Genomic DNA, 27,269 nt, shown 5'->3' on the forward strand with positions numbered 1-27,269 from the left:
AAAGACCTTTAAGGTTCTGTGACAAACAGATTTGATTACTTTGTACAAAACTACTTCATATGCCTAAAGAAGATATAAAACTGCTTTCATTTTTTAGAACTTCACATAATCTCCCTCCCCAGAACTTTCTTCCGATTTGGATACAAAAATCGCTTTGATTTTTGTTTTGATGAAACAGCTCTGATGTAATGCAGAGTTGCCATGATAGAGCCAAGAAAGCTGTTTATGACATCTTTCCTATACAGACTATATCTTTCTGAAGTCCTCCAATCAAGTGGCCACAAACTGTTATTGAGGGGCCTTCAGAATTTTTCATGTGTTACGCTTCAGTAGATTATCTTTCACATTGACTGAATTTATTCTTGTTCCATATTGTTTCTGAAAAATGTTGTATACTGGAATTCCAATTTTGTTATTCTCTTTGTCTTATCCCATATTTGAGAACAAACTTCACTGCTCCTAGATTCATCATTTCCAGCTTCAATCTTCCTTTTCTTTAATATACCTCCACGTCTTTAAATTCTTATTTCTTCTTAAGCCCTTTGAGGAGCTACCCAACTATTCTCTCATTACTCTATAGGCTGAATTTGTTCTCTCCAAATATTAGATTTGATTTTGCCTGTTATTTTTTTTTATTATTATTATTCCTCAAAAGGGAAATGGAAGAGGAAGTATAACCTTTCCATGTAGTGCTTGCTTATCTTTAGAGCACTGTCTCTGGTGCCGCATTCCTTCATTCTTATAGCTTTCGTATTATCAAAGCAACCTTTTTTATCTCCTTTTCTGCTTATCCCTTAAAATCTATTTCATTTTACCTCTGCTTCCATTATAAGAAAGGAAATTAAAATAATTACAATATCTTACAAACATCTCCAGATTCTTACTACTCTGGAATTATCCTATCCAGCATATTCAATTCTATTCCATTCCATCCAGTTTATATATATACTTTAGTGCACATACAAGAAGTAAAAGAAGTATGCCTGTGCAGTTTACAATGGTACACCTAAAATAATAATATTCATGAATGAATAATACTATGCATAAATTTTAGGGTATTTTCTGTGCAATGCCAGGAAATTCTTAGTCAATACCTCAGAGAACCAAAACACATTGATAGCTAATTTAGAACTGCCCACATTTGTAGAGAACATTAATTATGTTCTTAGAGCTCATTTAAAATGAGCTTTTAATTAGAGAGTATGTCCTCATATCGTAATTCTTAAAAGGACAGAAATTATGAGATGCGAGGTAATTCTTAAAATAGCATGCTTCAATGTTCATCTTCCTTTTATTTTACTTGAAATGTAGAGACTACTTCCTGAAGTCATTATTGGTTTACTCATGGCAGTTAAAGCGTAGGATAATGGAGAATTCTATTTCATTTCTTATCAGCAAGGTGGTATGTGGACCATCCCGCTAACAGATGTCTCCTCTAAAATTTGGTAAAAGGTCAACAGAGGAAACATTGCCTCTATGAACAAGAGTATAATACATTATATGACTGCCTTAGACTGAGAGATGACTGATCGATTTTCTTCCCATTATTTGTCTAATTATTCTCCCATACTGTAAGAAGATAAAGCACAGCACACCACTTTGCAAATTTGTGAATACAGCTCCATGAAAGAGATTTCACAGTACTTCACAGCATCATCCCTCATGTGAAAGACTGTTTGCTTAGATAGCATCCAGTAAAATCTTATCAATAAACCTGTATTTTTTTAATTCAGCAGCTCAGTTTTATTTAATTCTCCAGTTTCTAACACTGCACAAACACACTGCTGTATAACACATTACCATCTAGGCTGTCTTTGCTTGTCCCATATGTCACATTTGTCATTGTTAGAATTCAACAAGAACTTAAACTGATTACCTGGTTTGCTTTCATTTGGTTTACACTGAACTTCTTCAACACATTCTGCAGGAAACCATCCAATATGTCCCCGGGTGCTGCCTTCCCAGAATCCACCTTCTCCAATGCTTAAAACTAAAAATAGAGACATAGGAAGCATTAGACTTTTTTCTCTTCTGATGTAAAAACTAAGATTATTTCAAAAACTTTTTAATAATAATTGAATATCATGCTCCTAAGAGCAAACACACTATCTAATAACTTAAATTCTAGTGCTGCAAAAGTAAGCACAGGGTAAACTTCAAATGTAACTTAACCCTAATCAGCCTTTGAAACCCCTGCCCAAACTATTTTTATCAGAAGTTTTTCAGCCCTTACATAATCCCTTCCATTTTCAGTTTTTGCATTGCCAATTTAAAAGAATAAACGTATGGTCGTATTAACACCAAAAATGTGTCTTGCCTGTTCAGATTAAGCTGAAGTGATGAACACACCATAAAATTGAATCCATGTTGAAACTGGGTTTCCATATATATGTATACATAGAGAGAAAGAGATCTCATATGTTTTGTGCTTCCTAAGGAAACACGCTGTTTTATTTAGTGGTTAACTCCAGAGGCGTGTAATATAGGTCAAGTAATGTGGTTCAATAGTTTGAGTATGCAGCAGCAAAAACATCCCATAGGTGCACTACACAATGTACATGCCTTTTGAAACATTTCAGTGACCTTTTGTATAACCAAGATGTTATAATTGCAATATAATCAAAAGAGTAAGGCAAAGCTGTATAATCAAGATGTTATAATTGCAATATAATCAAAAGAGTAAGGCAAACAAGGATCACAAAAGAGAATAAGTAGAAGAGCTTACCCTTGGGTTGAGCTCACTAGAAGATATCAAAGAGGAGGATCTCCAGAAGAGATCCTTCCCCTCTGGTAGCCAGCTCTTAAATAGGTCCAGGAGGGGTGGAGCCTGGCTCCACCCCTTCCGGTAGCACAGGTGAATTGCCTTCAGCTGTGCTCCTCTGGCTGACTCATGGCTCACCTCAGGTGATCAATCAGAGGTTCAGGCCGTGACTCAGCAGTTGCCATACACCTTTCTCAGTAGAAGATAATAAAAATAGGGACATAGTAAGTTTCCAATGGAAAAAAAAAGCTTTAGTTCTAGTTATCAAGGATTGTAATAACTGCACAATAATAATGCACATTTTTACTTCTAAGCAATTGGAGGTGAGATTCTTCCTAATCACTGTGTTAATAATATACACTAAAAGAACATAAATGTTCTATTAAAAATATGCTATCAATTATTTTAATAGAATACATATGATATAATAGACTAATAAAAACATGGATAGCTCTTCAGAGTAGGTTGACTAGGAACGTAGGTCAGTCATACAACACAGGTCTCCAGAGTACATCTGTACAAAACCTAGTGTTCAGCGTGGAGGTCCCTGAGCTACCAAAAATAAGTTCATGGGAGTCAAGGCGGCACAATTCTGTAGCAGTCTACTTTCTTAACCAGCCAAGCTAACTGGCCCTGCTGAAAATCAAGGCTAATTAGCTCAAGCTCAGCTCTTTGCTAACGAATGCATGTGGTTTTTGGGACCCAGAGTAAGATCTCTGCAGAATATTGCAGTATGGTAGGGATATTAACTTACTCAGAGCCATTTTGATGACTTCTAGTATAAGCACTCTGTTCTGTTAAAACATGCCTTATCAGGCTTTAAAATTGTAGTCCCAGAGCCTGTCTGCAATTGAATTCTGTATCAGTGGAACTGCTGTGACTCAATGGCTTTGAATTTGAACTTGATTTGCACTACTATAGACTCAGATGAAAATCAAATCAATGCTAGGGGAAAAAAAAGAAAAAAAAAAAAAAAAGTGTCCTGAGAATACTAAAGGAATAGTAAGAAGCCTGGTCTGACAAATCAGTATCTGTAAAAAACAGTATTTGAAATTAAATTTTTACCTCATTTGTCATTGATGCAATCCTAAGATATTTGAGATGTTGCTTATGAAGCGCAGATAACTACTAACAGAAATCTTTGAGCGAAAAATATTTTTTAAAGTGTCAATTTTCAGATTTTTAATATAGCATATTCAGTTGCACAGATTCCACTAACTGCTTATATGCAAATCACTTTCAACGGGAAGTACATCTTAGACCCAAGAAAACATCCATTAAAGCAAAATGTTACACCTGAGTGGGTTTCAATATTAATACTGTTTCTCAAGCACTTCTTCAACTTCATGAATATGGGGAAACCTACACCTGTCTAGAAAGTTAGAGGTTAACGGGGTGAGCACTGATTTTGGAACACAGTAACAACTCCAGTGAGCAGGAAGGCAAATTAAAAAAATTTAGCATGACCTTTTTTTTTTTAGTTACCTAAGACTTACTGCTACTGTTTAGATAAGAAGAAAATAATGCATCTCTATATTTACACACACACACAAAAAAAAAAAAAAAAAAAAAAAAGAAAAAAAGAAAAAGAAAACTGTAAATAATACATAAATAGAAGTATTAACAAATATAAATTGGGGTATAATTAATGAAAAACATGTTTATAAATTCCAGTTGTTCTTGAAAAGTTTGTGTTTATTACTACACAAAGTCAATCTGATAACTCAGTCTTAAAAAAAATAGAAGCCTGTTCATTCATCCTATATATATTAGGTATTTAACAACAGCTAATATTTTTTTAACAATGTATACTCTGTTGAATAAGAATAGAGTGCATTTCTTACATATGAAATAAGTAGGAAAGCATAATTAATAGCACACATATATTTATTATAACCACTGTAGCGTCCTATTGCACAGCTTCAAATAACAAATGCGAGTCCAAGCTTCCAATCAGCTGACAGTGCAAAATGCGGCAGTAAGATTCATGTTGAGGAGAGTTCAGAACTGAACCTGTCATTAACCTGTCAAAAATGCTCGAAGTTACACTGATATTTCAATATCCAAAAAGCACATTGAGACAGAAGTTGGGATAGTCACACCTGTAATTTCATGAGTTTACAATAGGAGCAGCTGATAAAACATCTAAGTCAAGATGAGAAAAAGAATGCTTTTTATAAGTCCATCTGTGAATACAAGGCAAAAAGAGATCACCAGAAAGCAAAAGCTTCCCCATTATTGCATGGATTATTAAATATCAGCAATTACTAACAGCAAGAGGGAAGAAAATATCTTTAGACCTGCCTGAAGACCTAACATCTATGGAAAAGAGGTAGAAAAGAAAATGAGGTACTGCTAGAATTCAGCCAGACTTCACCATTCTTGTCTAAGTTTGTCTAGAGATTAAATCTACAAATAAAATAATAATGATTATATAAAGAAATACAGCATTATGGATATCAAGAAGAAGAAAACCATTGGAACTGCAAGAGGAAAATGTGGAGAAGCCAGTGGTGCAGCTGATGTACTGAGACATGACAAGACAAGTTACTGGTGAGATGGAGGAGAAACACACACTGCCTAATACTAAAAATGTAGAATTTGAGATAGATACATAGGTTCTGCACTACCAAAAATACTTGAAATAAATCTCAGGCAGTGTCATTAATATGAAATTCCGCAGCAGGAGTCAAGAATAAAATAATTTTTGTAATTATAAAAACTGGCAATGCTTCATGTATTCCAACACAGATAGCAGAGAACTTGAAGGATAAATTAAATATATAATATACATATTATATATATATATATATATATATGTATAATTTGTTGAAACCACTAACGCTCTTTTAGAATGAGGGCTTAATGTCTGACTTTTCCTTCTCACTACAAGAGATATAGACAATAGAATTGTAATAGATAATTTGGTACCAGCAAGAGACTTTCTAGTCAACATTTTCCCTTCTGAAGGACATAACAATGTTAAATCAAAGGATAACTTTCCCAAAATTAATAATTAGGCTTTACCATTTCAAGCTTTTTTTTTCTTTTTGGTCCCTTTTGCTTTTTGTAAAAACAAAAGATGTGGTTGCTACGGTAAGAGCAGGCCAGAGTTTCTTTACATACAATATGAATTACAAAAAAGAATGTGATGTTATAAGAATAAAATTAAGGCTCTATTAACATTGTGAATTCTGGTATGTCTTTTCACAACAAAACTATAGTTTAAAACAAGAATTATATTTAATTACATGAACAAAAGTTCAAATCAAAATTGGACAAAGACCAAGCAGTTGAATAACATGAAAATATGCATAATCCTATTAGAATCTTATATTTTAATATCATTTAAGTATTATGCTTAATACAAGCCAGATTCTACCTTGGTGAAGTCCAAAAAATGGTAAAGAATTTATATACAGTACCAATCTGTTGTAGGGTATTTAAACTCTAACAACTTCTCTAAGTTTATTAACAATATAACATGCTCATCTCAAACTACATTACTCAACATATGACCAAAAATCCACCATATGACCATAAATCAAAATACAAGAAAATGTATTCTTCCACATTATAGCTCCCTTCATTATTCTACTGCCATACAGTAGGGCGTAAGGACATTTTTCCATCCAGTGATAATGCAAACAATTTCTGAAGTTCTTAATAATGCTGAAAATTCAATAGAAGAATTGTTCTAGTTATCCTTTTTGCAAAAAATGTAATGGAAATTACAGCCAAATACAGGCGACTGTCTATAGATGTTACAGGGTTTATGTGAAACTGCTTTCTAATATCTACAACCAATTTTGGTGCTACTATAAAATACACTCTTTCATGGGAAAACAAATACTTACCTGTAGAGGTAATGATAGATCTGCTACAAGAAAAGAATATTTCTACAAGTGAGAGAATAAAGGAAAAGATCACAATAGCATTAGAGTCAAGTGAAGTTGACAACGAGCTGAAAAATCTACCAACAGAACTAGCCTATGCTGATGTAAGAGCCATCAGAGCTGAAAGTAAATATGTTTGCTAATGATGAGCAGCTGAAGATCGCAATACTTTTAGTGAGAGGAGGAATTGAGAACATTCTCTGGAACTCACAGTAGAAAGCAGAAAATTTCAGAATTTCCTTCTTCATCTGAAAGGAACAATGACAGTGCCCCTTCCATTCAAAATGCAGTTTGACCATGTCATTTACCTTTATACCACTGGTCAGTTATTGCTAACGAGTGCTATTTACCTAATGAAATGCAAAAGGCTTTCCTCTGAATTGTAGATAGAAAGGTTTGGTGAAAATTTGAGCTATAAACAACAATTCATCACCTGGATTTTTTTAAAATTAAGCTGTATACTTTTTAATTTTCTGAAGGGCACAAAAACAATTTCTCTCAGAAACATCTACTATAGTCTTTTTTTCTTTTAGAAGTGTCAGTTTGATGCAAATTTCCAGAGCTATTTGCCCTTTGAAAGGACAGCTTCCAAATGACAGATAACTGCTCCAAGAGTAGGTGTTTCATTGGAAAAACAGTTTTGCTTAAAAAATACCTTTAATAAGTTACAACTTAAAAATGTTTTTTCTTAACCTTGTGTTATAGGGGCAATTTCTTTCCTCTAAATATGTTTCAGTATAAAAAAGTTAAAGGTTTAAACTATGTTTTCATAGAAGCAAGTAAAGAGAAAAGTAAATTAAGTGACAGTTACCTTGCAGAGTGACAGATCTCTGCATCTGAAATGCATCTTGACTCATACATTACAAGCAAGACAACTGCAGGTCAATACAAGTTACAACTTACTCTTGCTTTCTCTTTTTCTGAAAATCTGGCTTAAATTTTACTCCATTTCTTTATGTATCCTCATTTGTTCCAGAGACACATCCTGCCTGCCCTCCCTGTCATTAATGATGAACAAGATCTGTCTGTTCTTCCTTATGGGCAGATCATTTCTGGCTTTCAAAATGATCAAGAGAGACTGACATATCTCGAGACGAGTGCAAAACTACTAGAAAGGAACTAATTGTCTATAGCACTGATAAAATCATGTTAAGGCCTCCAGCATGCAAACAAGTCCCAGCTGCCATGCAGAAAATGTTCCTGTGCAGTCCGCATACAATCTGGAAGGAAAGCCTTGTGTATCCGCAGTTAATGATTTTGCCTGATTGACCTGAGCAGTCAGATTCAACAGTAGCTCCACAGACATTTCTTTTAGTGGAGAAGCAAATTCAGCAGTCCTTCCCCATCTCTGTCTGTGGAACATCGCACAGAACTGAAACTGGGAGAGTAACATGGACAGAGATATTTCTCACTTTTAGATTTCACATTTAACTTCCAGTTTTGCTTCTAAAACCAATGCATGATCATCTGTGACTTCTAGGATTAACCTACTCAAATTTCTGTAATCTATATGATCTTTCTTGTTTATCTGAAAGTCAACCCTACTGGCCTATAATTCAACCATTAAATTGTCTGATTTCTTTTAACAGACTAACTGTTAAACTCTGATAACTTCATGTCTTCTGGTTGTGCCTTATTCCCCCACCACTGCCCTACACCACTAAGGATGGGAAGACTTAAAGTTTTGGCCACAGCCACCACGGCCACAGTCAATATCAGGCTAAATCCTGTCTCAGAGCAGCATTTTTTTCCCTTTACCGCCTGTATTTTGTTAAGAGAAACAACAAGCAACATTCAAGAAGAGGCCCTGGCTTGTGAGATGGTTGACAACGATGGATTGTTAACAGAGCAATCACTCACTACGTCAAAGTCTACAAATGCAATAATCTGCCCTTAATCCTCTAAATCTGAGGAAAGAGAGCTCAACTGAAATGGAACTGAATGAACTGTGCTGTTCCAGTTTAGATCTAGCTTTCTACACTTTTTCTTCCTCTTTGCCTTTGTGAACTACTTTTTACGAAGCTAACAGCTTTGCTGCTGTCCAGGTGTGTGTCTTAGATTGAGGAAAGGGGAGTAGAGATGAAAACTACACAACACAATCCTCCTGTTCTGATCTGAATATTGAACAAATTAGAATCAAGAAATGGGAAAATCTCTAGCTCTATACATTTTATCACCATCTCTGTTTAGGAAGGCTGAGATAGAGCCAGATGTGGGGAGTGCAGAGCAGAGAGAATTAGAGAAGTGGCTGCAAATTGACTTAGATCAGGAGATTATACTACTCTGTCAGATGACAGAGTATGATCATATCCAATCCATTTCTCACCTCATTGGTATTCTGTGTCTATTGAACATTTTTGGTCAGTTACTACTGAAGATGATGGGGATTTGAAGATGTAAGAACATCCTAACCCCCTTCACGCAGACTCCTGAGCAAAGCAAGCACTCTTATTCAAGCAGGAGCAAGGCCGTGTGTTTGTCATATTACTCTGATGTACCAGTTAGAAGCACAATTCTGTCTCCTTTAGATATGAGTGACTGGAAGAAATGAATTAGGTTATTATCTATGATGAGTCACAATAGCTTATGTTAGGAATTTAAATCAAACTGATCAAGTCAGGAGACAGTAAAGAAACCAATGAATCTGAGCAAGGTTAATTTCACATTAATTTCATCCTTCATATTTTATAGTATAACAATCCTTATGCAAACCTTTTAGGTTAAATTCAGTTGCCTGGCTCATTCACTCAAGGTACAAAATGCTATTGAAAAACAAAATACATTTATGTAGCTCTTCCCTTTCCAGGATTTTATTTACTAATCTAACAATTGCAAAAGTCCCAGGAGAACAACTTTCCTTCTGCCCACAAACACTGTCTGCTGGCAATATTTTCATGCACAGCAGGTGTTTAATAATCTTTCTTTTTTAAAATGACTTATAAGTAGATTTCACAAGGAATTAAAATGTTACTGATATATTTGGATTGCCCTACTAGCTGAGAGCACACTGAAGTAAAAGTAGTGTTATAAGGGTCATTATTTCTAATGCAGGGAACTGCTGACCTTCTGGTAGAACAGATGATCAAGTCACCACTACTGTATGACTTCTCTTTCTTTAACAAAAAAGAATGCATCTGGGAGCAGACTTGATTGCGCTAAACTCCTCTCAGATGTACAGACTGCACCTGCACAGGAGGCATCTGACAAGATTCTCAAAAAATTCTATGCTGGAACACATTTGAGATACCAGAAAAACCTCCCATATTTCCAAATGACAAACACTAGGAAATATATTTAATCACAGAAACAGAGAAACCAAGCATTTTTCAGAACTGGCCCATGTATTTGCCTTCCAGGTGAAACTGAAGGGGTGGTGATACCATGAGAGGCAATAAAAATAAAAGAGAGAAGCAAAAATTCAGAGTTGGAGGCCACCCATAAGGTAGACAATACTCTGGGACGCAAAAATTAGAAACATACGAATCGTGTGGCAAATGGACAAACTGTAATAAAAGCACACAATAATAGAGAGAAAGAAAGAGCAAAACTGTGAGCAAGATGAGGCTTCAGAGGTTTTCAAAGTATCTGAATTAGGCAATGCTTTATTTTTTTCTTCAGTCAGTAAGTGGTAATTCACGTCCATTTCAGATATGCTGTAATATAACATTGTTTCTAAGGGATATTGTTTTGTTTTTAAGGGATTGTCTGCTCTGAGTTGGGACCAAAGGTAGCATCTACTACTTTCTCAACAAGGTATGCTACTACAGACGTGAATCACAGGTAACCCTCTCAAGATGCATGCATTCTTCTGTAGTTCTTTGTCTTCATGACACACGTAAGTATCCATTCTTCACACACAAACTGCTTAGAAGCATTGCCTTATCCATACCTGAGTTTTGTTATAAAAGATGCCACTTGACTTACAGTTTAAGAATTAAGTATATCAATGCAAAAGATTATTGAAGTGCGTTTTGAATATACTCTACATTGTGTGTTTGTGTGTGTCTGTTTAGAATGAAGTAGTTTTATTGCAGTGGAATTGTAGGCCCATAGCAAAATGCAAAAGAAACAAAATATGATAAAAATATTTCAATGGGGAATGAAGCTAGCTCTTCATTTATGTTTGAATGAAACCTGTATAAATATATCAACATTTATTTTTATATCAGCCATGGCCCTTCTCTCATGAGTGGCAGACACACAAATGATGTCAGTGAGTATGACTAACAACTAAAAATAAAGCTGATATTTTTGTAGAGGCTATGTAATATTCTATTAATACAAGACCATTTTGTTTAGTTTACATTTTCTTCGGACCTTGCTCATTCATATCTTTTTCTGAATAGTTTCTTTGTGCCATCTACTGTGATCTGTTGTCACTCATGCACTTTCAAAGGTTTTAGAAAGATAAGAACTCTGCCTAATCTTCACCTGATAAAAGCACTTCTTATCAAGAGTTTAGGGATTCACTCACCACCATGTCCTGTCTTATTGTACCAAGTTATAAAATAAAACACATAAAAACTTTTCCCAATTTATCCCTTTCTCTAACATATTGTTCTGTGTTATTGCTGTGTAACACCTTTATAGTGATCAATCTTACAGGATACTCTGATGAGAACAGTCAAACTGAACAGAGCCTGGAACCCCATAAGGAATTTCTGTACTAGTCTGTAACCCAAGAACCACCTAAGCATCAGGGTACAGTGCAGCTCTCAAGTTGGCACATGAGGTGGGGTCAAGAGAAAGCTTTTTATTTTTTAAATGCAAGGCAAGAATGTTTTTACATACAGCGAGTCTCTAAGCCTCCTAACAGGCATGTGTATCCCCAGACAAAATAAAATGATATTGAATTAATAGGCTGTTACATAACCTGTGCAAAATTTCAGTGCTGACTGGATCGTGGACTTGCTAAGCAAGTTTCAGGGATAGAATGACACAAGATCTACCAGGTACTGAGTGGATCTTCTGCTCACAAAGGAGGACTTGATAGCCAGCACACAATACCGAGAGATGTGAGTTTTAATGTCTGTGCTTTCAGGTGATGGAGAGGAAGTCTATCAATCCTTCCTGTTGGAACAATTTTTATTTATTTTTTTGCTCTGATTCAAATAATTACATTTTCACTTGAATAGAGCCATATATTGTTTAACTGACCCTAGATTTTTGTCAAAGTTTGGTAAGTTTGAATTCTTCCTCCATACATAAGTACCATTCTGTGAGACCTTTTTAAAGCATTAATGTCATTTCAGTTGGACTCTTCATCTTCTGCGTAACCCTGTTGTGTACATTCTGACATATTTTTTGTGACATTTGAGGAACCACTGACACGATAACATGAAATAGGGTTTGATATGCTTCTGAAACTTTTTTCTTTGATGAGTAATTGAAGTCTATGATATGGCTCTAGCTTTCCTGTGCAAACAGACTTAAATTACACTCAGCAAGACTCCATCTTAAGTAGCAGAACTATTGTTGTTTTCTTTTTCCTATGTACACTCTTTTCTTTTTCCAAGCTTTCCTAAAAGGATTGACATGTATAAACATCTCACTAGACTTCACTGCATTGAAGTTCTATAAAATCCTATAAAACAAGGTCTCTGCTACCAATCCAAGATCTCTGCTACCTTTTTACTTCAATATACAGATCATATATTTGAAACTGAAGAATCCCTGTAGAGATGATTCGATGTTGGATAGGTAAGCCTTGCTTTTTATAAAGGTAATAAATAATTTATATTCAGCTTCAATAAACATAAATTATCCTCAATTTCTGTTTCAGTACTTTTACATGCTTTGGTTAGTGCCCCCACAAAATCATTGTGTTATGTTCTGATCATCCTATTATAAGAAGATCTGAAAAGTAAACTAATTTCCCCCTGCATTGTTTTCCAGTTACTGTCACAGTAGCTTAGAACCAAGGGCTCCCAAACTAATTCATTTAACTATTAAACTCAAACTCTTTGTTGAAATTTAAATCCCTTGTTTGTTGGATATTTTTGCATACAATCAACACAAATTCTACTGTAAACAAGCAGCCTGGTAATGAACATCCAACAAACTTCAGCATCCCAAGGAATGTGTTATACTGTTTCCACTTCTGTCAGGAAAAGCATTTTCTGCTTTATCTTACTCCAGAACTACCTGGAGTCTCAGATGCTTTATTCTGGTGTATAGAATCTATGGTCTATCTTTTCTTAAATCCTCTACATAAAGAAAAGTATTACTCTTTAAATCCAGCAACCCAGTTGAACAAAATCATGCAGGGATATAATGCTTCTCAAAAGATAGATGTTGCTCAGTCGTATTCATTCTTTATCTGTTGGCAGCTACTAGGGACCTCATGAACACATCTAATGCAGAAAGCTATTTAGTACCACTCATGGCTCCTCAAATTTCGCCTTTTGTAGGAACCAGCAATTCTCCCTGGTGATGATAAACTTTCTGAGATTATGCTCAAGCAAAAACTTCTGGAATGTGCATAACTTTCAGTTTTTTGTTATCATTTTCTTTCAATTCACTAACATGTAGCTTTTTCTACTGTCTTATTCCTGCATCTTTTCAGTGAGCACAAATTCCACGCAAGACCCCAGGCCTTCACATTTTCAGTATTGTTATGTAAAAGTATGAAAATTACATTTATATTCAATTTGCTTTGTTTTGCATTCAGTTACTCATAATGTAACTTAACCTTTCTCTAGGTTGTACCCATTCTTTTGAAAATTCAAGGCTTTTGTTAACTGATATTATGCATTACTTCTCTTGCATTTATTCACATACACTGAAAGCTCACAAAATAGGTTCCCAGAAGATGCAAATCTCTGTCAATTTTCCTTGAATTTGAAGTCAGTGCTGCTATTTGTGACTTGAATTTTACTTGACATCTGGCATTCCCAAGGAATTTGCTTGCCTTTATTAAATTTACTCTAGTTTAGTTAACTTCCATTACTTATCAATTTCTACAGATTTTTATTAAGTGATCCTATTGGCTCTCCCTAATTTCCTTGTGCACCATTTTTTTTCACTCATAATCACTGCTTCCTATCAGACAGGGAAGAGTCTCAGAACTGTCAAATCATTTTTTCAGCCCTACAGCAATCACCAGCTCACCTAAATTCAACCTTCCTCATTCATCCTTGCATTTAAAACACATCTCACATGTGTTTTATCTTTAAAGTGCAGCATTCTTGAGATTTGCTCTACACCTTCTGAAGGACTGAGTTTAAAAAATTATTGAACTTACAAATGGCTTCAAGAGTCAACCATTTCCAAAATAGAAAAATACTTTTTAATATCTCCCTGATTACTTCCAGCTACTACATACAGGATCAGAAAAGGGGATATTTTCCTTTGGAGGGTAAAGAGTTTCAGTTGCAGGGAAATTTTCATCTGTTTAACATTTTTAGTTAGCATTCTGAATTTATTCCTTTTTATTTGCCTTCAATAACTGGAATTTTGTTTACACGTACTGAGTAGAAGATCTTTTGTTCCAGTTTTACCTGGATGTGCAAAACCACAGATTAAACTGCAGTTAACTCTCTTAGGAAGTTTCTTGTATAGCACATGCCTCACTCTCTCAGTCTTATCTGGAAGTACTTATTGTCTTCAAAGTAATAACATGAACTTCTACTTTGATTTTACCGTGTTCTTGCTTGGGAAGTGCACCAGAAATGAGATGCGTATCACCATATTTGCTCCCTAGATTATTTACACCAGACTCTATCTACATACTTATCCTAACTCTCAGGAGGAGACTCTTTCTATTCAACCAGTAAATTGTTCCATGAGGAAAGGAACAGAGACTGACTTGACCCTATTGCTGTTTCCTTCCTGAGCTTTTTGGATAGCCAACAAGTTTACAAACTTTTAAAGTGCTAACGCCTTTTTGGAATGACTACAGAAATCAATTACATGTTCTGTGCAACATGCTGCTATTACTGCACATGTTTTTGAATTTTAGTAATACTTCAAAATCAAAGTTAAAATGGCAGCTGAATATGGATTGGTTACAAAATAGTACCAGGAGCAAAATACCTTCTAAAGAAACAAAGGAAAAAGCACTTCTATTAAATATGAGACAGATTTTTTCCTAAAATATAAAATAATTTTAAAATAAAATTTCAGTGCTTAGCCAAAATTATTTACTCACCTTTTACTCTGTCTCCTTTATGCAGGTGAATTTCCCCTTCTCCTTGAGGTTGATATGGCTTTACAACAATAAAAAGTCTTCCAGGTACAGCACTGTAAAGCTTGCGTTTTGGACCCTGATAATCCAAGGCAGACAGAGTATCCTTGTTGGCACTAGGATTGTAAACAGCACTGGAAATTGAAATTAAAATCATTAACTGGTTATTTAAAATGAAAAAAGTTAATCATTTACCATCACATTTGTAGTATTAAATTAAGCAGTGAGTAGCATAATCATCTTCCAGTAAGACATCTAACCCTGCAGAAAAAAATAAATACACACATTCTCTATTTTCATTTTAAATGTATTCTTTACATTCTGAAAATCTTTTTGTTTGAAATACAATGTGCATCTGACCATGTTGTTCTAGAAAATAAAATAAATAATACTAAAGTTTTTAGTTTTTCCACAAATGGAACTAGCACAATGACAGCTCCAGATTAACTTTACATTTTCTGTACAACCATACATCACAAGCACCACAATGTCAGAAAGATTTTTAACTTTTAACTTTCTTTATAACTCCGTATATAACGTTTGTTGGGAATGGATGTATTTGTAATATTGAAATGTTAACAGAAAAACTGAGAAAAATGAATTATCAAGTGAATAGACAGAAAGTTAATTCATCGCTCTACTACGGACTAAATAATTAAGCTACTTCATCACTCCAAGGCCTGAAGCTAAATATTGGATCTGAATCTTCACTAAGCATGGCCAGCATGTTCTTGAAGAGATCATTATAGCTCTCGCAGTGACTTCAGAGTGGCCTGTACTAACAAGTCATAGATCATTTAAAAACTCACAGTCTAGTCACGATACACAGAGAGAAATTATTGAAAACTACCAAACAGCTCATTATCAAATCTCTCCAAAATAAGTAACCGTCAAAAAGATAGCATGAGAAAGAGGCAAATATTAGAGGGTAGAAAACCTGTAGAAAATAACACAAACTACCAATAACCTATTACTCAATTTTTAAAAAAATGAAAAGTATGAAAGCCTTAAACAAAGTCCAGAAACACAAACCATTTGTAAGAAAGAAAAGTATTAATAAAGATTTTTAGGAAAAGAGTAGAAAAAGATGAATAATTGGTGATCTGGCATTTCAACTCCCCATATTCTTGTTAGGAAAAATAAGTGATCTCACACTGCTATAAACCAAACAAAATATGAGGATTGTTCCTTACTGTTTCCTCATCTTCTCCTTTTTTTATCATGAACATTTCCATTCTACTCAGTAACTTCTACACCACTTGGAACGAAGTCTCCCTCTAACCTCATCACGCTTTTCTATTACTGTGAAGATGTACTGAACTGTCCTTTGGTCTTTAAAAGTAAACTCCTGTTGCTTGTCTGTGAAGGACTTTGCATCAGAAATGGCTCACACCATTTAAAGGAAAGCAGGAAAAGATGACGTTCAATTTTCAATTTGGCTCCATTTCTTTTTCCTTATAAGTGAAGAAATACTCATAACTGTAAACAATCCAGATCGATAAACTGTTGACTGACATACAATTCCCAAACGTATAAAGCTGCATTTTCTGCCTAATCTGGTAGCAGCCAGGCAGCAGCAATTTATTCATCTATCACAGAAGACTCTTTCATTTTCTTTCTTACTTAAGGAGGAGGGTATAATGGCATGTTGAAGCTTTGCATTGGAGACATCTTCTCGCATGAGACAGGCTTCCTGAATGGAAATCAGGGCTACAGCACTGGAGTCATGACTTCTTAAAAATATCTCCCCTTTCTCCTCTTGCCCCACCAAGTCCCATGCCAAGAAGACGTCAGAAGAGAACATGGGGAATTTAGTATGTTTTCCTCTTGCCCAGGAAGGAGGCCACCCCTGATTGGCATGGAGAGCAGCAGCCAGGTAAGAATATAAACAAACACCTAAGTGACAGGCTGCAATGACCACATGGACCCCTTCCAGCATCACTTTCCAGCCCTCTCCTTCCCAGCAGCAAACCACTCTCTGAAACCTCATTAACATCCTGGTGATGCTAACCCTGACCTTTTCCATTATCCTGTCCCATCTGCTGCTGTGGCTCTGAAATTCAATCTGTGGCAATGTCAATAAGAGCTTTGTCATATAAAGGGAGGAGCAGCTTCACAGTGATGTACTGTTTGCAAATAATTAGCAGAGACAGCAACAATTCTCAGCTGATAGTTTAGCTGATAGTAAGTACCATGGTCACACAGTGAAACACATGAGGTGCCATTCAAGGCAGCAAAGTAGGCCTGTGGCAACAAAAGGCATTGCCTGCAGGCAGAGATTACTTATAAAATGTTTTGGTTGCCTTCACGTTTACGGAGCCTTCCGTTCTCTTTGAGCACTTGTAGGAGATCTGGATCTCTCCCAGAAAAGTCTTGCTGGTGCATAGCACAGACAGATCCTCTGCATCTGGACAGCTGTGCATGCAGATATCATACTGATGCATTAACAGAACAACCTGCATTTTCAGGCAGGAAATTTGTTTCTCTATCATTTACGCTACTTTTCAAAATCACTGGTTCACAGAAAGGGAAAAGTGGCTGAATAAATCCAAACCAAGCAAACATCACTCAAATGCTTGTTCAATGTTTTTTAACTTGTTCTTCCTGCTAAAAAGTGTCTGTGCTCCAGGAATATGGAAGCACGTTATCCCAGGAATATTGAAGAAAAGACACTTTTTATCCATTACAGCTGAAGTAGTCACAGAACACAAGGTAAATCCTACTTTAGTGACACCAGCAGCATTCAGTGGAACACAGGCACACTCATTCTGCAAAAGCCATCTCACAGCTGCCTCCTCACCTCAGTGAAGTCTTCTTACAGACAACATGATTTGAAGCTGATACAGTTCTATGTGAGGAAGTGTCATCCAAATCATAACCAAATGAGTTTTTGCCACTATTGTAACATAGTTTGCTCTATTGCATGAAACTACTTGCCTAAGAATTTCTTTCAGCGATTCTTACTTCTCAGATAACTTTTTTATGCACCATATCCCAGCAATATTGCTGCCAGCACAAATAATGATTATCAGTTTTGGTGCCTACTGCCGAAAAGAGAATACAAACGTGCAGAATGTGCACAGTAATTTCAACTACATCACATTTTGTTTTAGCGATTTGAAAACTCGAATAAAGATTCATATACTTGCAAATAACGGAGAGAAACCAACACCTACATTGCTTAACAATACGCTTGCCTTTTCTGCACCGAAGAATGGATTATTTTTGATATTAGGAGACAGGATAGACAAAGGCTGATATTTTAAATGATAAATTAAATGCATTTTGTCAAAATATTTAAGCACTGAACATCTCCATCAGTACCCGATCCCACTTTCTTCATTTTTGTAACCCTGTGTTTAACCCCTCTGGCTTATCATGCTGGTGCAAATCCATCACTTGCACACTTGACAGATGCATTTCCCGTGTCCTATGCAAGGGTAGCTAATTTACCTGTTCACAGGACAGTGGTTTCATAAATCTGAAGTCCTCATTTGTGATCAAAACCTAGACACAATCAGCTGCTTTATTATGTTACTTGCAATATCTACATCACTCTAATTAGTCAGGATTTGCTCTCCAGTGGGATATGGCTGCAGGTTATTTGCAGAGAGTGCCTGCTAAATCACATTTATAATTTGAGAGGAGAGAAAGCAGCAAAGTCTGAGGGAATGTGAAACCCTGCAGCAAGGATAATCGTAACAGGAGCCCTTGACACCTATCACCAACATCTCAAGAAACTCCCTCTGCTCTCAGTCAGCCTCCTGTACAGCCCCACTTATTGCCCACACTTATTCCCTCTGATTTCCTGTTTGGTTCAGCACTCATCTGTAGAAGAGAAAACTTAAACAGTCTCTGCTCCATCACTCATAGCAACTCCAGCACAGGTTTCAAGCATGACCAATAGTTGTGTACAGGGACCAAGAATCACAGAAATATCTTTTATGGCTGCTGAATACAATTATTTTTTTAACTATTAGAAGATCTTGAGAACTTGCACTGTGATGTGGAGCTGATGGGCATTGCTAGATTTTGTAGTGTGCCTTACTGTTCAAGTTCTGTAGGGAGGCAGCTAGCATTGACTACCAGAGTGGAAGGGATTAGAACTTTCACATTTGAACATGTTCCACTGTGTTGAGATTTTGTTACCTATACATTATATCGTCTACAAAAGGGTCAGATAAATTCCATATAAGAACACAGCAGTGTAGCATGATGACATTAGGAATATCTCATACTTTGTCAACTTTCAAAATTCACCTGATGTGCCTGTGCTGCTGCCGTTTGCCATCCTCTCCCAACCTGTTTAGGGACGGTGACCGGCTCCGGGAGGATGGTGTGTAGCTCCCTACAGTTTTTACAGTTCCATTAGGATTATTCTGCATCTGTTGAAGTAGATGAGGTGAAAGGCTGCGGTGGGAAGACGCAGAAGAGGAGGCTGACCACTCAGGGATATTGTTGATGTTCAGGTTGTTGTCGCTGTTGGAACGAAGCAAGATACGTGGTGCTGCTAAGGTGCTCGGGGGTCTCCGCCTTCTGTTTGAGTAGGTAGGAGCCTCCCTAAAGGGCACTGTGTAAAGAAAGATATCCAGGGTAATCGCAGATGAATTTATCATTTATATGTGCTTACAAGCCCATAAAAAGATTTAGCAACATATGGCATTGTTTTTTTTTTCTGCAGAGACAGAAACTTTACCTTGCCTGCATATTTAATCAAATTAATTATCTTCAAAACATCATTAAAACTGAAAACAACTGGCCAACATTAACGTGTTTACTGCTTTTAATAAATAGTCAGGCAATGCCAGCGGTCAGAGTCTGCAGAGCAGTCTGAGCTACAGTCTATGAAAAGGAAAACAGCTAATTATCCCTGAGCTTGACTCTCATGATGTTCAGATTTACTCTGTGTCGTAATATTCAATCAGAAAGACACTGAACGGTTTTGGTGTATCAACTTCCATCTCCCCTCTTCTATCAGCATCCAAGCTGGGAGAACTATGTTCCATTGCAAGTTCAGGCCTAACCTGAAATCTGTTGTGTTGTCACCTTATCACCATCTTCCAGGTTAAAAATCAAGGACATAGATTTTTCTTCTGGCAGAACTCTATTACACCTCTACAATCCCCTGGTATTCATCTCTTTCTAATCTAGGCATTTCTACTCCATCTATTACTATTGTATATAGAGCATATTACCCCAGGGTAATACACTCGCCTTGTCACGTGCCACATCCTGGGGAGAACATGACTGTATCCAAAGGCTGCAATATGCTAGTTAATGAAACAGTCATTACAGAAAACAAAAGCAAGAGCAATAAAAACCTAATGCAAACCAGAGAGCCTATCCATTCATCCATGTTACTGGTATACTGCTGCAGCCATACAAGAATTTGGACAAGCAGACTCTATAAATTCCAGATCTCCATTTCTCACTCTAGTGGGTCAGTTACTTGCAAGTGCAATTTAAAAGTAGAATTTCCTAATAAAAGGCACTAAACTCATACTAGAAGTGACAGCATTTTCTAGTTATAAGGCAGTAAGGGACCTGACCTTGGAAACTCATACTTAGCTCAGTCTACATTCACTCAAGTACTCTCTTTACTTTCAGTGGAACTCATGGGGTTGTAGGATTGATCCTGAATGTATTCACATCTGAAAAATGCACGTAGTTACACCTGAAAAGTCACAGTAGTATAACTAATACAAGGCTGCCAGGTATCTTTCTGAGGACTTTACTGAGCTGCTGTAATTTTCAAATATTATATTTCAGTTGGGAAAGAAGCCCTACAAACTATCATCCTACATCTCTAAAGTGCCAGGAAGTGCCATTTGTAAAGTGCCACAAATGTCTACACATTCAATGCCCTTTAAAAACATACAAAATAACAGAATTAGAATGTGTCTGTCATATGCTGTAAGTAAATGAATTCACATAAATTTGAATATACACAGGAATCAATCTGTCCTGCCTTGACAGATAGCTTTTAATTGGGAGAACACAGAAAAACCTAAGGTTCTCGAGCAAAACTGAAAGCATACTTATGTAAAATAAAGGTGTAATTGTAAGGAAAAGAATGGTTTATACAATTTTCACAAGAACTGTTTTATGATTAACCATGATTCTGAGTATTTTAAAACAGCATCCTTAATATTTTTAATGAGTTGAAACAGTGTCTGGTAAGTAGCTCAAAAAACATCAGAACAACCATAGAAAAGAAAACTGTGTGCACAGACAGGAAAGGCTTTAAATTTATTTCCATAATTTGAAAGAGGCTGAAACAAGGGAAGTAGTCTTTAAAAGATCTCAAAGGCATAAAGTTCAATATCTGTGCTAAAATCTGACAGAAATTCTATGTAATTTTCTGGATATTCCAAATCTTTCATGCTTCATATCTTTTCAGAGTTTCAAAGCAGCAAAGTGTGTCACTGAAAGCACCTTATTACCTCAAATGTCACAGTGAAACCCATGGGCTAGCACTAACTTGAAGAAAATCCACGGCTCTTATATCCAGAATTAACATCCACAGATATTCTGATCAATGTCTGTGACATGGATGTGCTGTTTGTGCACTACTGTTGTACTTTCAGCATTCAGAATATGGCTCTGGATGTGATTTCATTGAAGACAGAAATTTTTCCCAGGTACAAAATAAAACACAACAGCTGCTGCAATAATTTAATTACAGAGAAATCAGACAAAATCAGAAAATGTATGGCAGATATAGAATTTCTGCCTGAAGAACTAGCCTTGTTCCCTTAGGATCACCAAAGTTTGTCTCAGACTTCAGTAAAAATGGGGTCTGGCCCTAAGACTTGAGATTTCTACCCCTTAAAATTGCTTACACACAGGGAAGGCTGCAGAGCCACAGCTACATCAAACCAAATGGTGCCCGTGGGTTCTGCCCATGCAGTCAGCTGTGCATGCTAGTGGCAGCAGGAGGGCACGAGCTCAGGATGGGGACAGGACAACAGGGAGCTGTGAGCACCTTTGTGCCAGCAGTGGGAGAAAGCATAGGGCTGCACGCTACCTCCCACTGGAAAGCAGTGTGTTGTATGTGTGCACGCTCACCAGGTATCATGTTAAATTCACTCTTTTTCCTTCATGTGTCAGATTTTACATTTAGGAGTCAGCTTTTGATTCACTATTAACGTTCTATCCTTAAGGACAGAACTGCAAGCAAAATCAGCCTTTACTACAGAGAATACACAGGAAAGCGGACAATTAATGACATCAATTGATGTGTGTCTAACAAATCTTTTATAGAAATAGTTAAAAATAAACATTTTCTTGCCTAAAGTGATTAATATTCCTCCCAACTGTTTCTTTTCCCCAGCAATCTGCAAACTGTAAGTGGGTGGATATTTTTTTAGCTCCTCTTATAGTCATTATTTATATTATTTGCACAATAAAAAAATCACTACAACACAAAATGATGGAATGCAAACATCCACTTTCTTAGCTCTGTTGGACACTGTCATTCCCTAATATCTCACTATGCTCACAACTATAAGAATAATTATTCTTAAACTCGTTTGGGAAAAAAACAGCTGATATAACATGACATGAAAATGCCTAAACTAATTTAAAGCCCCTGAAGTTTAAAATTATCATCTCTAAAAGCATGTCTGAAAGCATCATTTAATCCTTCCTTATCTCTCAGCATCCATCTACTCCTGGCATTTCTTAAATCTGAAGGAGTAGCAGTCACTGACAAAAATTCACTCAGGAAATTCCTTACGCGTCTTCAAATGCATTTCTTAGGGAACAACACATTTCTATAACTACTTCAGAGAAAACAACACAATTAATAAAGTCACATCCAGCCTTCATAATCAGTTGCCTAAATGGATGGTCTAGCATAAAATAATTTTGGAAACAAAACTACATGAACTGATTAATCATAAAGTCACTAAGCCGAACATATTAAATGTACACAAGAAAACACCGGTCTGAAACATTGAAGTGTTCTGCTTGCATCGCTTACCTTCTTTCTTTGTGAAGGCATTTAACAAAGACTTCATTTTCCCTTTTACTTTAGCAGCAATCCCCTCATTATATAACCTTTTCTGGGAAGAAAGAGGAAAAAAAAAATAGAAAAGAAAAAAAAAAAATACAGCTACCCAATTTCTATGTGTTCAGGCTGCCTGCACCCTGACATGAGCAGCAGGTTTCTGGGCACTGTGTAATTGCCAGCATAGCGGGCACGCAGCGCCCGGCGCGCTGGTGACAAAGCCCACCCCACATCCTGTCTGTCAGCTGGGAGCCAACTGTGCATAGACTGGAGCCGCTCACACACACACACACACACACAGAGAAAAAAAAAAAAAGAGGAGAAAAAAAAAAACCACCACTCTGCTCTCTCCCCCAGCATCAGTCATGTGAGCGTCTCCGGTGCCGCCTCGCAGCAATGCCCTGCTCCTGGGCCCAAGGCGAGGGGCAGGGAGAATGGGAGATGTGCAGCGGGGCTCTATGGCCACACTACAGGCTGTGCTGTCAGTGGCAGGGAGCCCTGGAAGAGCTGGGAGCTGCTTCATGAGCGCTAGCGTGCTCAGCTCGCAAACTTGCCTGGCTGACCCGCGGGGCTTACAGGCACCCTTTGGTTTCGGTGTTTGCTTGCTTGCTGAGCGTGGTGCTCGGAAGGAAAAGTGAAAAGCAAATCAAAGCAGCAATCTGCCTGCACTGACTACAGTGAGATGTTACACAAAACTGCCACTACTCAGAGTAGCTGGAGCTGGCCTATATTCCAGCCTGACACAGATAGGTCTCAGCACCAGCAACTTTCCACTCCCCTTTGCTGCGGTGATTACACCAAAATAAAACAGAATCCCGTTCTGCACAGGGCAAAAATACTAAAATGTGACTGTGCCATTTCTCTAACTTTCATGCAGATGCCACAAAACAAATAAGCATGTTGTGTGTGCAGTTTGTAGTGCACTGTTCCATCTTTGGAGGTGCTCAAGGCCAGGTTGGATGGGGCCCTGGGCAACCTGACCTAGTGGGGGGCAGCTCTGCTCATGGCAGGGTGGTTGGAGCTCGATAAACTTTAAGGTCCTCTCCAACCCAAGCCATTCTATGATAGGATACAATAATTCTGACAAACATTCTGCAGGGAACCATAGCAGCCTGCAATGTACAGGCACATTGACAGGGAGGAAGCAGGGGTAGTGCAAGCAGCCCCTCAGAGCTCTAGCAGAACCTACAGTGAAGCAGCTAAGAAGAACAGGAAGTTTTCTGCTCTGAACATGAGTTACCCACGGTAAAAAGCCATCCTCAAACTGCATAAACTACACGATAGTTAATAAACATGTATTCTGCCTCAGACACCTCTGCTGACCTGCTAGTATATCTATTTTGAAAATGTTGGCCTTTTTCTAACTGTGAAAACAGCTTCAAGAAGGACAGAAGATAAATCACTTAAATGGATTCAACCTCCATATGCTTGGTGACATCATATTAAGCAAAACTGAAAAGAATTAGTAAGCATAAATAAATTCAATTATTTAAACTTCATTTAACATTCCAATGTTTGCATAGCTCTTAATTTCTAATGAAAATAATATTTCTCTAAATTAATGTAATTGCACACTTTGATTCAATTTCTTTTTCACTGTGCTCATAAGGTGGAAAGTTTACCAGGGATATCAGATACAAAATATGCATAGAAATTTAAACATCTGTATTTGACAAAAATAATTTTTTCTGAACTTTAAAAAGATGTAAAGTTTTCTAAAGAGTAACTCTGAAGTCTTTTTCACCATCTTATAAGTAAATGTATTTGTTAGCTCTCTAGAAGAATCAGTATTGATTCCAGAACAAGAACTACTTACACTAGGAGAGCTATGTCACTAACTTGAATTACAAACTTCTGTGTGCTACCCTTTATAATAGGATCATAAAATCATTCAGGTTGGAAAAGACCTCTAAGACCATCTACTCAAACCACCAACACATCCTCATCATGCCTATGTGAGCCAAATCACTCACTACAAAATCTACATGATTCTTCAACACCTCCAGAGCCACTGATTCTGCCACCTCCCTGGGCAGCCTGTTCCAGTGCCTCATCACTCCCTCAGAGAAATTTTTCCTAATATCCAATCTGAACCTCCCCTGGCGCAACTTCAAGCCATTACTTCTTGTCCTACCACCAGTTACCTGGGAGAAGAGGCCAACTCCCACTTCACAGAACTCCATTCAATCCCCTCAATTACACTTGGAGCCGTGAACGACAAAGGAGCTATAATTATTAGTAATGTTTTACATTTCCATGGTACTTTCTAACTAAATGTAGTCAACAGTGAGTGTGGGCTAGTGAGGTCTGCAGAAAACCTAAAGATGTCGTAGAGTACCAGCAGCGAGAGGTGGACAGAAGGGGGCTGCGTGTTGGCAGCTCAGGGGAGACCAACATCTTGGATTTTTGTTATTGATGGGGCTGAGAGAACGCAGCTCTGCTGCAATGCCCACAGAGTAGAGATTTCCAAGGACATGCACTGAAATCAGCTTTACACAGCATAGGCGAATGCTCTTTATTGACTATGCAGAACACAGACTGACACCTCCCCCCTCCCTCCACACCCCTTAGATTTTAAGAGAATTACCTGTTGTGTGCTCAGGGAAAGACCAAAAACCCTGCCTCCATACTTTCAGCCCTGGACACTTTGCTGAAGGGCTGCCAGTATAGAATTATAGGACTTCATCCTCAGATTGTATCTTCTTCCATGTGGGTGTCAGTGCTTCAACTTAGTACTACCCTAAGTACCTAATTGCAAGAGTTAGGCTAGGAAAGCGTTAACTCTATTGTGCTTATTCCTGTCGGTTCATATACAGAAAAATAAAAACAGGCAGGCAACCGTAGTCAATCAAAATCAATCCCAGGGGGTATTTTTATTAGATTCTCACTGGAGCTCCAGCATTTCATCACCTAGAGGTTTCTAATCAGTGTTATAAAAACATAAAAAAAAATATTAAAGTCACTTGAAATTATTGAGTTTCATGGAAATTGTAGGAACTCTTTCCTATCTACACCATCAGATACATCGTTAGATGAATGATCATTTTATTCCATTTAAGTGTCTCTCTTTCTCCCATTGAAGGAAATTGAAGGAAATATGATTTCTTCCTCCATGGCAGAGCCTACTGCAATAAATGTTATTGTACAACTGGAAAATATGACAATCAAGGAAGTCAGCGAACTATTTGCAGCTGCAGTTTTTGATGTTTACTGATTGTCACTAATAGCTTATTAGAATTTGCTTGTTTTAACCGAAGTCCTAAAATCTATAGTGTGGGGGAGGTAATAAAGAAAGCATTCCAGCAATTTCCACCTTTTCCAGAAGGATTTTTGCTGCCTTGTGATGATAGCCTTGGTGCTGTTAGCTCAGCATAAAAGAAGTAATAATTTGTCTGCATCAGCATACAATAATATAACCCACAAACTATTGCAGCTATAATCTAAAAATCATGAAGAGCACTACAAATGCAAGAGAGGTAAGCCCTAACAGTCTTTTTTTCCCCTCTACATATTCTGTAGGTACCCAGTAAGACATCCATGGGCTCTGCATGGGGCTACTTCTGCAAAGAAGAGGCCCTCAAGTGTAAATCAAAACATGGGCTCCAAAGTTAACTTTGATTGGCCTTTTTTTTGTACGTTGGTAACATCACTTTCCTAAAATATTCCTTTGTACCTCAGTCTCTGGATTCCATTGGGAATCAATGCCAAATAGTGACTTACACATTTTTTTGAGGTCTACATTTAAGAACTTCAGGAACAGCTGAAAAATGATAGGTTTGACCAAATCTGTGCCTTTGCTTCATCTTCCCACAAAGAGCAAGCGTTTCTCAGATAATGGCAGAACACTCACAATTATCATCTTTGTTCTTTTTAGGTTTTGCCCATTTCTGAGTTCTTAACAGAAAAAAATCCCTTCAACTCATATACCCATCTAGGCTTTTGTTAAAAATACAGTTCTTCACATATATAAATAAATTTCTCTCCACTATAAAATAGGCTTCCCGTATGCTAAGCCACCAAGGGGAGAGTTAGATGAGAAAAGACAGATTCAAATATAGACTGTAAAGTACACAAAGATTCAAATACAAACTGTAGAGTACAAAACAGAAAACAAAAAAAGCCAGTACTTCTAGCTTGCTTACTTATCCTACAAAGCCACAGCATAACTTCAGAAGGAGTTCTTCTTAGGGCAACAACCAAACCACTTTCATCACACCATGTTGTTTTATTTTTTGTAAAACGTCTGAGTTCATTCAGGAGGCTGCAGTTATAACAGCCCTGAGAGAGGAGTATCTGAGCCCACGCAAACGCTTAAAGAGCCCAGCTGTACCTAACCTGTGTGTCTCTGTCACCACTGGGAGGGACTTCTCCCCACTCAGCCGCTATCTGTATCCATCAGCACCAGTTAGCAGACTT

At 37.1% G+C, this 27,269-nt stretch overlaps 1 protein-coding gene across 1 annotated transcript in view; it reads right to left on the reverse strand.

The window, feature by feature from the left end:
• SHANK2 (SH3 and multiple ankyrin repeat domains 2) overlaps window positions 1-27,269 on the reverse strand; it is a 344,135-nt gene that overhangs the window by 194,247 nt on the left and 122,619 nt on the right. The window contains exons 13-15 of the mRNA XM_042868615.1: window positions 19,103-19,412; window positions 14,807-14,976; window positions 1,877-1,990 (exon numbers count right to left, since the gene is read on the reverse strand). Of these exons, the coding sequence (XP_042724549.1) occupies window positions 1,877-1,990; window positions 14,807-14,976; window positions 19,103-19,412 (594 nt within the window). The remainder of the gene's footprint in view (window positions 1-1,876; window positions 1,991-14,806; window positions 14,977-19,102; window positions 19,413-27,269) is intronic.

Source organism: Lagopus leucura, unplaced genomic scaffold (genome assembly GCF_019238085.1).
Source record: "Lagopus leucura isolate 7727_CA_CO unplaced genomic scaffold, USGS_WTPT01 Super-Scaffold_1, whole genome shotgun sequence".
NCBI lineage: Eukaryota > Metazoa > Chordata > Aves > Galliformes > Phasianidae > Lagopus > Lagopus leucura.